Source organism: Salvelinus namaycush, chromosome 13, assembly GCF_016432855.1.
Source record: "Salvelinus namaycush isolate Seneca chromosome 13, SaNama_1.0, whole genome shotgun sequence".
Classification (NCBI taxonomy): domain Eukaryota; kingdom Metazoa; phylum Chordata; class Actinopteri; order Salmoniformes; family Salmonidae; genus Salvelinus; species Salvelinus namaycush.
Genome location: NC_052319.1, coordinates 5864919 through 5877993, shown reverse-complemented (window position 1 = coordinate 5877993; position 13075 = coordinate 5864919). Strand labels below are relative to the sequence as shown.

The window sequence follows — 13075 nt, the reverse complement described above, 5'->3', positions numbered from 1 at the left end:
TACAATCTAAATAAATACTGTAGATATGATTCAACATGGCACCTCTCTCTTTCCCTCGATCCCTCTCTCTCGCTCTCTCACTCACTCTCTCTGTTCTCTCTCTCTGCATCAGGCCTCCCTAAAGCCAAGGTTGCTGATATTGTATTCTTGGTGGACGGCTCCATCAACCTGGGCAAGGACAACTTCAAGGAGGTGATGGGGTTCATCCAGAACCTCATCGACCTCTTCTTCACTGAGCGTGACAACCTGCAGATTGGCCTGGCGAGCTACACCACCGACGTCACCGACGTGTTCTACCTCAATACCTACAAGAACAAGGACGACATAATCGACGCCATCAGCCGCACCGAGTACAAGGGCGGCCGCAGGATCAACACGGGCACCGCCATCCACCACGTGCAGGAGAACCACTTCATCAAAGGTAAAGGCAGCAGGAAGGATGAGGGCATCCCCCAGATCCTGATGATCATCACCGGCGGAAGGTCGGCCGACGACAGCAAGACCGCAGCTCTGGCGTTGAAGGCCACCGGCGTGCGCATCTACGCTGTCGGCGTGGGTGACATTGAGGACGAGTTGAACAACCTGGCGAGTGAGGCCTCCACAGTGGCCAGGGCAAGCACGTTTGTGGAGCTCTCTGAGCTCAACGAGCAAATCCTTGAGACATTGGACGACGAGTTGAAGGGGGTCAAGCTATGCACTGGCGTGAGCCAGGAGCCCTCAAAGAGTGAGGACCATTTTACTTTTTCTTCCTTAGTGTTGGTATCAGGGGGACATAACATGGCATGTCTACTTCACTTCCTGATGCTTGTTTTACTTACATTCCTTTCATATAGAACATTGATAAAAGAAATTACAAGAAAACATCTATATTAAAAGTTGTGGTACAGAGAAGCTCCAAACCAACCTCAACAAACCAACCTCAACAAACCAACCTCAACCTCCTCTCTCTCTCGCTCTCTTTCAGCCTGCAGTCTGGAGGTGTTGGTAGGCTTTGATGTGTCCTCACCAAACATCTTCCAAGCCCAGAGAATCCTGGAGTCCAAGATGGGTGCCATCCTCCAAAGGATCACCAAGATGACGGGCATCAGTTGCTCGTCGGGCCAGATCCCATCGATCCAGGTGGGCATCCTGGCCATGGATGCCGCCTCAGAACCCGTCCACCTGGAGTTCACGAACAACGCCGACATGCTGTTCGAGGCCTTCCGAGCACTGCGCGCCCGCGGACCCTACTTCCTCAACGCCAAGACCATTGCCGCATATGGTTCCAGGTTCAAAAGCCGAGCAGCAGATGCGGTCAAGGTGTGTCTGTTTGTCTAACTTAATGTAATTATCTTCATAAACATGGAACTGTGTGAGAGCAGATTTGAAGTCTCTCATTTTAAGTTTGACTTGAGAGGAAAGCAAACAAATTTAAACAAATGCCATTCATGATTAATGAAATTAAATGATTGTCCACCCCACGCACAGGTTGTGATCCATCTGACTGATGGTCTGGATGGCCAGTATAATGAAATGAAGAGACAGGTTGAAGAACTTAAGATTTCAGGTGAGGAGAATTATTATGTCTGGATAATAAGCGGTTGAAACTGCATTAACTGAGAAACATCCTGGACAAAGGGAATAGAATCTGAGTCTTATGTGTGTTGTGCCATGCTAGGTGTGAACAGCTTTATCCTGGTGGGTCTGGAGCGGGTACCCAGGTTTGAGGAGGCCGTGCTCCTGGAGTTTGGCCGTGGCTTCAGGTACACCAGACCCCTCAGAGTTAATGTCATGGACTTGGACTACGAGCTTCTGGAGGAACTGGTGAGTGGTGTCTAGGGTTGCAAAGCTACATGGAATTTACCAAAGTTACCAGAATCTTCTGTAATTAACAGGTCATCTATGGCAATCTATGATACATTTTGTAATTTATACTTGAATAACTTTTAAAAATGTATTCATATATAATATTCACTGTTTTATATCTGTGTCCAAATAATAAATTAGTTTCTGGTGGATAGACCACATGGTTCATGAGAAAATAGCCTTATTAATGAAAAAAGCATCTAATCAAAAATCTAATCAAAAACTCTTCCAACTATTGTCTTTTTCACAACTGCCATCAGTTTTTCCCCAACAAAGACCTATTGACATGGTATTATAAATTAAAGTGATTAAAGAAAAATATAAAGGATATTTCATGCCGATTCCCTCATATTAAACACCATTGGTATTCATTAAGTTGATGGTTTATATTTAGGATAATGTTTTACAGCGTTGTCATTCTCTTCTTTTTTTAAAATCATTTTAATCATTTTTTAGTTGATTTTTAAAATATATTTTACATGTGATAAGGCCACACAGAGGGCCAGAGATAATGACAGACACTTGTGATAAAATTAAGTAACCAAAAATGCCACTAGATGTAATTTGATAAAATTCTATATGCTTGAAAGTGACCAAAATTCTGGTAGTTTACTGGTCAAATTTCAACCCTAGTGATTGCAACCCTAGTGGTGTTACAGTCACTCACTACTGAAATGTTACCAGTTCTTGTACTTGTACCTATACTGTACCATACAGCCCAACTGCCATGAAACCCAACATTGCCACACAAACGCTTTGAGGAAAGAACCTGGAGAAAGACTAAGGACTAAGCTATAGTATGACCACATTGAACATCTAAAGGAAGATCATTTAAGTCCCAGTCAAGTCACAGAGATGCACATTTTGATTGAGTGGATCATCAATCAATTATCTTGGCTGTACACAATTGCTTTTGTTCCGTCTTCAATTCCAACTTTGTAAACTTTCCAATTTACAGGACAACATTGCTGAGAGGGAGTGTTGCGCGGTGCCATGCAAATGCACCGGCACAAGGGGAGACAGAGGAGCAGTCGGACTTGGAGGACTGAAGGTTACTAATGTTCTTTATTATTACTTGAACTTAAGTATGCTAATGTACATGTAAGTGTGAAAAAATGGCTAGGAAAATGTTTCTGTAGACGATGAAAGGCCTTGTGCTTTACTATTGTGATGAGTTAGTTATACAGTGTAGATTTACGCATAATATGCTTCTTATCTTGCAGGGTGGTCCAGGCGGAGCAGGTGGAGCAGGACATCCCGGAGATGAGGGTGGATCCGTAAGTCAGATTTATGTTCATACTGTATATGAAACCTTACTAACCCCACAAATACATGTCCAGCTTTCTTTCTGTCTTCTTTAGTAAGACTGTGCCCTCAGTCCGCACTATACACCTGCTTTGAAGTTATATAAATAAATAGAAAATAGTAATAATTCCAGATGCTCAAAGTGCATTCAAATCCAATTTTATTTGTTGCGTGCACAGGATACAGCAGGCGTAAAAGAGTACAGTGAAATTCTTCCGCAACGATGCAGAGAATACTAGGTCACAAATGTGTAGGACCCTAGGGTGATATACGGCAACCATCGTCAATCTCAATGTTATTCGATACAGTGTACGTACGCTATGTTTTGTTACATGAAATCTCTTACTTCTCGTCCTGTGACAGGGAGACAGAGGTCCTCTTGGTGTCAATGGAACTCAAGGTTTCCAGGGATGTCCTGGACAGAGGGGCATCAAGGTAAGTACCCACTTAGCACCACCGTATCGATCAACAGGTTTAATTGATGTGAAATCATAATGGAATGTAGTACTTTTTTTGCATAAAACATTTAACAATGGATATCTCTTCTGCTCTCTCTTGATCAGGGTGGTCGTGGGTACTCTGGAGAAAAGGTGAGTTTTTGAAATTGAGAAATCATTACTTAGAGTGCCTTCAGAAAGTATTCACAACCCTTGACTTAAAAATAAATGTAACAAATAAAACACAAATACATCTTGATTAGATAAGTATTCAATTACATGTTAGAATCATTTTTGGCAGTGATTACAGTTGTGAGTCTTTCTGGGTAAGTCTCTAAGAGTTTTGCCACCTGGATTGTACAATATTTGCACATTATTCTTTTTTTGTATTCTTCAAGCTCTGTCACGTTGGTTGTTGATCATTGCTGTACAGACATTTTCATGTCTTGCCATAGATTTGCAAGTCGATTTAAGTCAAAATTGTAACTAGGCCACTCAGGAACATTCAATGTCATATTGGTAAGCACCTCCAGTGTATATTTGGCCTTGTGTGTTTGGTCATTGTCCTGCTGAAAGGTGAATTTGTCTCCCAGTGTCTGTTGGAAAGCAGACTGAACCAGGTTTTCCTCTACTGAGGGACCTTGCAGATAATTGTATATGTTGGGTAAAGAGATGAGGTCGTCAGTTATTGCACACAGAGTTAGTACATATTATGTGACCTGTTAAGCACATTTTTACTCCTGAACGTATTTAGGCTTGCCATAACACATGGGTTGAATACTTATTGACTCAAGACATTTCAACTTTTCATTTTTTATATATGTTTCAACATGTCTAAGAACATAATTCCACTTTGACATCATGGGGTATTGTGTGTAGGCCAGTGACACAAAATGTTAATGTAATCTATTTTAAATTCAGACTGTAAAACAACAAAATGTGGAAAAAGTCAAAGGGGTGTGAATACTTTCTGAAGGCACTGTATGTTCAAATGAGAATAGATACAGTATATTGATCACATAATACTGATGATTTGTTTGAATGTTAATGATGAGTGTCAACCCCCAACAACCCTTGTCTTCTATCAGGGTGAATTTGGAGAGATTGGCCTGGATGGCATCAATGGAGAAGAGGTAAGAAAAACATGACTTTAAGATATTTTAAACTATGGCATGGACTGTCATACCAAACTTCAAGGGAACAGTTACAGCTTTTAAAATCTTGGTCTCATGCCAGAAGGGCTTTTGAAATCCACTCTGTAATCCACCATCTTACATAGCAAAATGTACCGTAAATCCAACTTTGAGTGCTTTTGCTTGAAGTTGTTCCCACAAAACAGATCCACAGTAGTAGAGACTAATATGATGACTTATGATGAACTTTTAGACCACACTGTAATGTGTGGCTGACTGATTTATTGCCTTCCACTAGGGCAAGAGTGGAGTCGCTGGACCCCCAGGAGACAGAGGAAACCCTGGGAGAAGGGTGAGTCCTCGTATGGTCATTGCAACCTCACAAATATAATGTTTTGATACTTTCCCATGCATTCATTAATTTTCATGATTCTGATATGGTTATCACTCACAGATACTTCTGTGTTTTTTGTGTTCAGGGAACCAAAGGAACTAAAGGACATGCAGGAGACATCGGGGATACCGGAATCCGAGGAGATCCTGTGAGTATCCTCTGACCGCTTTATTCCAGATCAGAGCTTGTTTTCTTTACATAATGATTTTTTTCAGGACCAGGGATGGGTAAATTGATCCTGGTTCGATCATCATTTGGTATTACCTTATAATGATATCAGGACAAGTAATGATTGGGATTCTTATGGTAAATATAACAGAGAAACAAACCAAACTAGTCAACCAAGTATTTCTACCTCATCATTAAGAGCCAAACTGATTCTGAATCTGATTCCATTTGCTTTGTGTTTCCTAGGGAACCACAGGGCAAGATAACAACGTGGCTGGACCTAAAGGAGACCCAGGCGACGTCGGCCCAGTGGTAATTACTTCCTGACTCTCTTCCTCTCGCCAAGCTATAATGTGATCTGCTTTGGAGATTACAATGTTTTGTAAAGGAAATTAACTATCCAGTATCCAGGTATTCTTGATATTTTGAGTGCTTTTTTGCCATTGCACAGTGAGTATGTTCATCACTCATTTCCTGTTTAAATAGTCACTTAAATAGTTTCTCTCACTGATGTACTTTGTCTTGAATCCTAGGGAGAGCCAGGGGAAGATGGTAAGATGGGAGGCCCCGGTGAACCAGGCAGGACGGTAGGACCACTCTCTCTCTTCTTCTCTATTACTAAAAACTATTGTCTGATATTTGACTTAATGTTTCGTTAAACACAATAGTTGGGTCGTTCCACCAATTTGGTGCCTTTTGAGTGTAACTTGGTAAAAAAACAAACATTTGATTTCAAGTTTTCCCATCTCAAGAGGTAAAATAAATAAATGACTATAGTAAGTGCCTGTTAAGTGACAAATAAAGTATCAGGGTTGACTGTAACAGGGTTAACCGTAACAGGGCTGACAATTTTAACATTTTAACATTTTGTCATAAAGAACACATTTGAATAAAATTGAAGTTTTCCCATCTCAAGAGGTAAAATAAATAAATGGCTATAGTAAGTGCCTATTAAGTGACAAATAAAGTAACAGGGTTGACTGTAACAGGGTTGACTGTAACAGGGTTGACTGTAACAGGGTTGACTGTAACAGGGTTGACTGTAACAGGGTTGACCGTAACAGGGTTGACAATTTATTCTTAAATCAGCCATGAATCCCCTTGTGACATTTGGGAATGGATGCTTGTTGTGTGCAACAGGGAGTGGCAATCGCAAGCTTCACAAAATAATAACATTATTCAAACATGTCTAGCCTGTCAATATATGTGACCGACCGGCTCGATTCGGTCTTCTGTAGCAAAATTTGAAATTGTGTTTTTTACGATGGATAAAAGTAGAGGCTCAGAGCCCTTGAATATTTTGGTATACCTACTGGAGAGCTTTTCTTTGTCTACACCCATTCAGCATCATTCAGACCCTTTTAAGCCTTAGCCCCACCCATCTCTTTAAGGATTCCCATGTGAGGCCATGTGCTAAACAGAGTGAGTAAAGTAGTGTACTAAACAACCTACAGATTTTAAGACTAAAGGCTGGTTTATGCTACGTCTATTAACATGTTTGTTGACATTTGTCACAGTGACATCCAACATCAAACTTGTCATTGTCGTTATGAAAAAGTATAAACACAAAAACTGCAGGCTGCATGACATCAGCAACCTGGTGGTCCAAAATGACATAACTTGTGTACTTTAAAACCAATAAATCCATTTGTTGAAAAATGTATTTAGTATAGGTCAATCTAGCAAACCAGGCAACTAAAAGCAACTTTCTGAACAATATTTTGGTTCATTTCTAGCTTGTTAGCTAGCTAACTAATGTGAAGTTAGCTGGCTAGCCAGTTCAAGTAATGACCATATCATATATCTGACAAAGTCTTAACTTCAGCTAATTTGTATTAATTATTACAGGAAAATAAACTCACAACAAGATCATTGTTTACAAGTTAATGGCGAGCTAATTACAGAAAATAGCTTACAGTTGTGAGTGTGATGAAATAAAAGCTGGGCATTCTACCGGATAATTTTTTAACTTGGACACTGTCTCGTTGGCCTAACGTTATATCTTAATTTGACTTTGGAGCAGGTCACATTGTTCTTCACATTACCGTGTCTGGTAAACACACACTATACAAAATAAAACCAAAGTGTATTTGTCACATGCGCAGGATACAGAATGTGTAAATGGTATAGTGAAATGGTTATAGTGGAGTCATTTGTTTAGACATGTAGCTAACATGTAGCTAGCTAAACAATGAACCATAATCCCAACTCCTACCATTACTACACTGCAAGAATCTGCAGGTAGCAAACTAGGTTCAATGTTAGCTAGCTAACTAACATTAAGCTATAACTAGCAATGCAAATGGCTCTGCGATACGAATAATATTACTACACAGATCATACACGTAACGTTAGCTAGCAAGCCAGTCAGATAACATTAGCTAACAGTACGCTTTAACTTGCAATAAAAATGACTTTCTGACAAAATTAGAAACTTATCATATCTGAAAATGTAGCTAGCTAGACTCTGTTACCTGTATACATGGATGAACGCTTCTCCCTCTCTGTCATGGATGCCATGGTTGCCCTTACTTTAAAGCTGTAATCCGGAGACATGTGTTTTATACAACAGCCTTCTATGTGTTCTGTTTTTGACTCCCTCGGCATATTTTCAATCAAACGCTCAAATTTTCTCCATCTCCTTAGCTATCATATTCTGCTTCCACCTGACATTCCACTGATTTCAAAACTCGGTTATCCAGAAAGTGGAGAGCCTTAGCAAAATTTGTGCAGTTCTTTGTGATATCTTTCAATAAAGCTGCTTTAAAAAGGATTACCTACACACACTAAGCAGCTCATATTACAGACAAAAGCGTGCTACATTGCAGACCAATCCGAACTCATCTCTTGGCATAGCCAGCCCAGCCATAGCCAAAAATAGTAAAACCGGCTCACTTCACCTGCCGTTCTGTATGATTTGATGTTCGGTGTTTCTTTCAAATAATAATAAAAAAGAAACAGTTTCACCATATTAAAACTAGAGTTCAGTTCACATAACAGGGTTGGCCTTAATACGAGTTACAGACGTAAATCTAATCACATTAAATAAATAATAATCTCCGGAAATGACTTTGTCAAAGCAATAAAATAACTAGGGCTTTACAATGATGGTGAAACTTGGAGAGATTTTGTGATTAAGTGGGTTAAAATCTTCCTAGAAGTGACACAGGGTTGACGGAGGGAAATGTCAAAATGCTGAATTAGGCACTTTAGCAAGCCTTTATCAATATAATAAATTGGATATATTGAATAATCCATGTGATCTAAATGAAAGGGCACTTCATTTAATATAACAGGCTTTTAAAATTAAAATGTTCTACTTAAAATGTCAAAATGCACTCATTTTGTGGAACTACCCAGTTTACTTACCTATGCACCACCACATTAAGGTAACTCAGTATTAACAGTGGCTCTTTAATTTGTTTCTTTCCTGTTTGGATTATATTAGGGTTCTGATGGTAGAAGAGGCCCAGCCGGACAAGCTGTAAGTGAACCCTGAACCTGACCACTTGATGCGTTGCTTAAGAAAGCCTAATGTTTCATAACCAAGCTACATTACTGTATCTGCCATCAGGGAAACCAGCACTTTCACACCCCATCACCCATTGCTATCTGCATATCTACGGCACTTCACATGCACTCGTCAAACTTATGGCCACATTACATACACCCACACTGCATGCGTACTGTACATACTAGCATCTGTGTGTAGCATCTGCAGTAGCATATATGTAGCATATAGCATAATAACATTACCCACACTTAGCAAACTTAACATCAACAAACATCCATTTCTTTCGATGATCAAACTTAGCGTATCTAGCTAGCAGCTGTCCTTACTTACATTGGGCTGACTTTCCTTAGTGTTAGCTACTCAATTATCTACAGTAAACCCACTTCATCTAATGTCAACAAACTGATCATGTTTACTGAGGTCTACTCTCCGTGGGGTCATAAGAAAGCGGATGGTTCTGGTTTACAGGGATTCAGTATTTTCAACGGAATTTCAGTTTCCCCTGAAAAACGGAAGTGAGGACTCCGCTTAGGCGGCTTTTTATGCCTGCTAAAAAGATGGTTACCTGAGGTCTAATCATACACTGAACTTAATCGAGATGAGACATGGGTTTCTCTTATGTTATAGGGAAACCCTGGCAGTTCCGGAGGTAACGGTGTGCAGGGAGAGCCTGGTATCGGAGGATCCAGGGTAAGTGCATCCATCCACTCTGTGTGTTTCTAGACTTGTTGACAGAACATTGTGTAGCTTGAGCTGTGCGTGTATATCCTCCCATGCTAGATTTGTTCAAATACTTTCATCACACTTTTATTGGTATCAGTCATTATGTGGGCTTTCATAGTAGCCATGTCTATACTGGAGCTAGGTGGCTGAACTAAGTCCAACAGGCAATTGTACTTCAGATTCAAATCACACTCACATTGTAACTAAACACCATTTTTTTTTAACCACCAAATCCATTCATCACTTTGATTCAACAGGAGACGAGTTTCTGATTTAGATGCGTGTTTATGATGCTTTGTCCTATTTAGGGCCAAGCTGGACCAATTGGTGCACCTGGAACCAGAGGTGAGGACGGGAACCCTGGACCAAGGGTAAGGGAACTACCAGAGCCATTTTAAATGTGACACACCTCTGATATTGGCATAATGGCAGGTTCTGCAGTATGTTAAGACCTTAGTCTCTACTGTGTATCAAGACATAACGCTTCTAAAAGGATTGGTGCCGAAAACGTTGGTTCTCGTTAATGTAGATTGTATATCTATCTACCCATTCATCTTTGACCTAATTGTTTCAAAGTGGCCTCCCAAGTGGAGCAGCGGTCTAAGGCACTGCATCGCAGTGCTTGAGGCGTCACTACAGACCCAGGTTTGATCCCGGGCTGTGTCGCAGCCGGCCGCGACCGGGAGACCCATGAGGTGGCACACAATTGGACCTGCGGCGTCCGGGTTAGGGGAGGGTTTAGCCGGCTGGGATGTCCTTGTCCCATCGTGCTCGAGCGATTCATGTGGGTATGACACATTGGTGCGGGTTAAGCGAGCAGTGTGTCAAGAAGCAGTGCGGCTTGGCAAGGTCATGTTTTGGAGGACACATGGCTCTAGACCTTCGCCTCTCCCGAGTCCCTACGGGAGTTGCAGCGATGGAACAAGACTGAAACTACCAATTGGAAACAACGAAAATGGGGAGAAAAAAGGAGTCAAAAAATATATGTTTCATTGTGCCACAGAGTGATGAATTACCATAGGGTTTTAGTCCTCTTTGATATAAGAAGTTTGTATGTTGACACATTTTAAGTTCGGACTTTGAGCTGTACTGCACATCACCATATGACTTGATGAAAAGGCATCTAATTGTGAATAATAGTAAACACAAACAACTTGCGGTCGGAAAGAAGCAACACATGTTCTCTAGGAAACACAGACAAAATGAATACCTCCCAGCTGGCACTCATTTCACATGTGGGGTGCATTTGGAAAGTATGCAGACCCCTTGATTTTTTTCACATTTTGTTACGTTATGGCCTTGTTCTAAAAATGATTCAAACATTATTTCCCTCATAAATCTACACACAATGCCCCATATGACAACGCAAAAACAGGCTGTTATGAATTTTTGCGCATGTATAAAAAAAAAAAAAAAATCTGATCCTTTACTCAGTACTTTGTTGAAGCACCTTTGGCAGCGATTACAGCCTCAAGTCTTCTTGGGTATGACGCTACAAGCTTGGCACACCTGTCTTTGGGGAGTTTCTCTCATTCTTCTCTGCAGATCCTCTCAAGCTCTGTCAGGTTGGATGGGGAGCGTTACAGCACAGCTATTTTCAGGTCTCTCCAGAGATGTTAGATCAGGTTCAAATCCAGGCTTTGGCTGGGCCACTAAAGGACATTGAGAATTTTCCCGAAGCCGCTCCTGCATTGTCTTGGCTGTGTGCTTAGGGTCAAGGTCCTGTTGACAACCTTCGTCCAAGTCTGAGCAGGTTTTCATCAAGGATCTTTCTATACTTTGCTCCGTTCATCTTTGCCTCAATCCTAACTAGTCTCCCAGTTCATGCCACTAAAAATCCTCCCCACAGCAGGATGCTGCCACCACCATGATTCACTGTAGGGATGGTGCCAGATTTCCTCCAGACGTGACGCTAGGCATTCAGGCCAAAGAGTTCAATCTTGGTTTCATCAGACCAGAGAATCTTGTTCCTCATGGTCTGAGAGTCTTTAGATGCATTTTGGCAAACTCCAAGCGGTCTGTCATGTGCCTTTTACTGAGGAGTGGCTTACGTCTGGCCACTCTACCAAGAAGGCCTGATTGGTGGAGTGCTGCAGAGATGGTTGTCCTTCTGGAAGTTTCTCCCATCTCCACAAATTAACGCTAGAGCTCTGTCAGTGACAATCGGCTTCTTGGTCTTGGTGGTTTCAAACTTCTTCCATTTAAGAATGATGGAAGGCCACTGTGTTCTTGGAGACCTTCAATGCTGCATACATTTTTTGGTTCCCTTCCCCAGATATGTGCCTCGACACAATCTTGTCTCTGAGCTATATGGACAATTCCTTCAACCTCATAGCTTGGTTTTTGCTCTGGCATGCACTGTCAACTGTGAGACCTTATATAGACAGGTGTGTGCCTTCACCTGAGCTCAATTTCGAGTCTCATAGCGAAGGGTCTGAATACTTATATAAATGTGATATTTCAGTTTTTTTTATATTTAATACATTTGCTAAAATGTCTAAAAACCTCTTTTCACTTTGTCATTATGGGGTTTTGTGTGTAGATTGATGAGAAGTTTTTTCCAATCAACTTTAGAATAACGCTGTAACATAACAAATTGTGGAAAAAGTCAAAGGGTCTGAATACTTTTCGAAGGCACTGTACGACAACAGGCATTGCTTCAGCATCGATGTAACTTCTTAGATGACAGTGTCATGGGGTCAATGGTGATAAGATTTCTCTGATTTTTAAATGTTTTATTCCAGGGCCCAGGAGGAGCCCAGGGACCCCCCGGAAACAATGGCAGGAGAGGACCTCTCGGTCGCAAGGTACTGAACTTTTAACTGATCATCATTGGCATCGCTCTAGTCTAGCTAATGCTTCAGTCATCCCGGGCCTTGTTTAGTTTACATTATAATCACATTGGCCTAAGCCTCCCACTCTCCTGTTACTGGACACACGTACACAGCCTATTAGAGTCAACATAGAATGCTCCCTAACAAAACATCCAGGACCGTGTGTAAATCTAGATGAAATCTCTGCACAACTCAGAAGGAATGTGCTCTCTCTCTCTTTCTCTCTCTTGCTCTGCCTCTCTCTTCCATCTCTCGTCGCTCTTTCTTTTTATATCTCTCCCTGTGTACTATCTCTACTATCTCTCTCTCTCTGGCTGTATCTCTGTATCTTTCTTTATAGGGTGAGCCAGGAGAGCCCGGACCCAATGGCATCGTGGGACCTCTGGGACCTCGTGGTGAGCCTGTAAGTCATTACATCACATCCTGTCAGCTCAACACAACTGGAACCTAGGAAAGGTTAACCAACTGACTATTAATCAGATTGTAGATTACATGAGATCAACATACATTGAGATGAATACAATAAAAATACACAAGTGTAATAAATCATATTGATGTTATTGCAGTTGGAATTATCTTCTTACCCTTCTTATCCTATGAAATTGATACATTTATGAGATGTATTGTTTCATTTGTAGCCCTGTGGAATGGTGTTCATATGAATTTAGGCTTAGAGCAGTGTGACACTTTGATTTCCTCCAAATTATCTACCTTTCTCCTGA

At 41.1% G+C, this 13075-nt stretch overlaps 1 protein-coding gene across 1 annotated transcript in view; it reads left to right on the top strand.

Moving 5' to 3' along the window:
• LOC120057734 (collagen alpha-3(VI) chain-like) overlaps positions 1–13075 on the top strand; it is a 72978-nt gene that overhangs the window by 41527 nt on the left and 18376 nt on the right. The window contains exons 20-37 of the mRNA XM_039006215.1: positions 113–724; positions 965–1299; positions 1468–1546; positions 1658–1803; positions 2804–2896; positions 3069–3122; positions 3514–3585; positions 3714–3740; positions 4676–4720; positions 5019–5072; positions 5200–5262; positions 5529–5594; positions 5816–5869; positions 8731–8766; positions 9424–9486; positions 9828–9890; positions 12264–12326; positions 12694–12756. Of these exons, the coding sequence (XP_038862143.1) occupies positions 113–724; positions 965–1299; positions 1468–1546; positions 1658–1803; positions 2804–2896; positions 3069–3122; positions 3514–3585; positions 3714–3740; positions 4676–4720; positions 5019–5072; positions 5200–5262; positions 5529–5594; positions 5816–5869; positions 8731–8766; positions 9424–9486; positions 9828–9890; positions 12264–12326; positions 12694–12756 (1988 nt within the window). The remainder of the gene's footprint in view (positions 1–112; positions 725–964; positions 1300–1467; positions 1547–1657; positions 1804–2803; positions 2897–3068; positions 3123–3513; positions 3586–3713; positions 3741–4675; positions 4721–5018; positions 5073–5199; positions 5263–5528; positions 5595–5815; positions 5870–8730; positions 8767–9423; positions 9487–9827; positions 9891–12263; positions 12327–12693; positions 12757–13075) is intronic.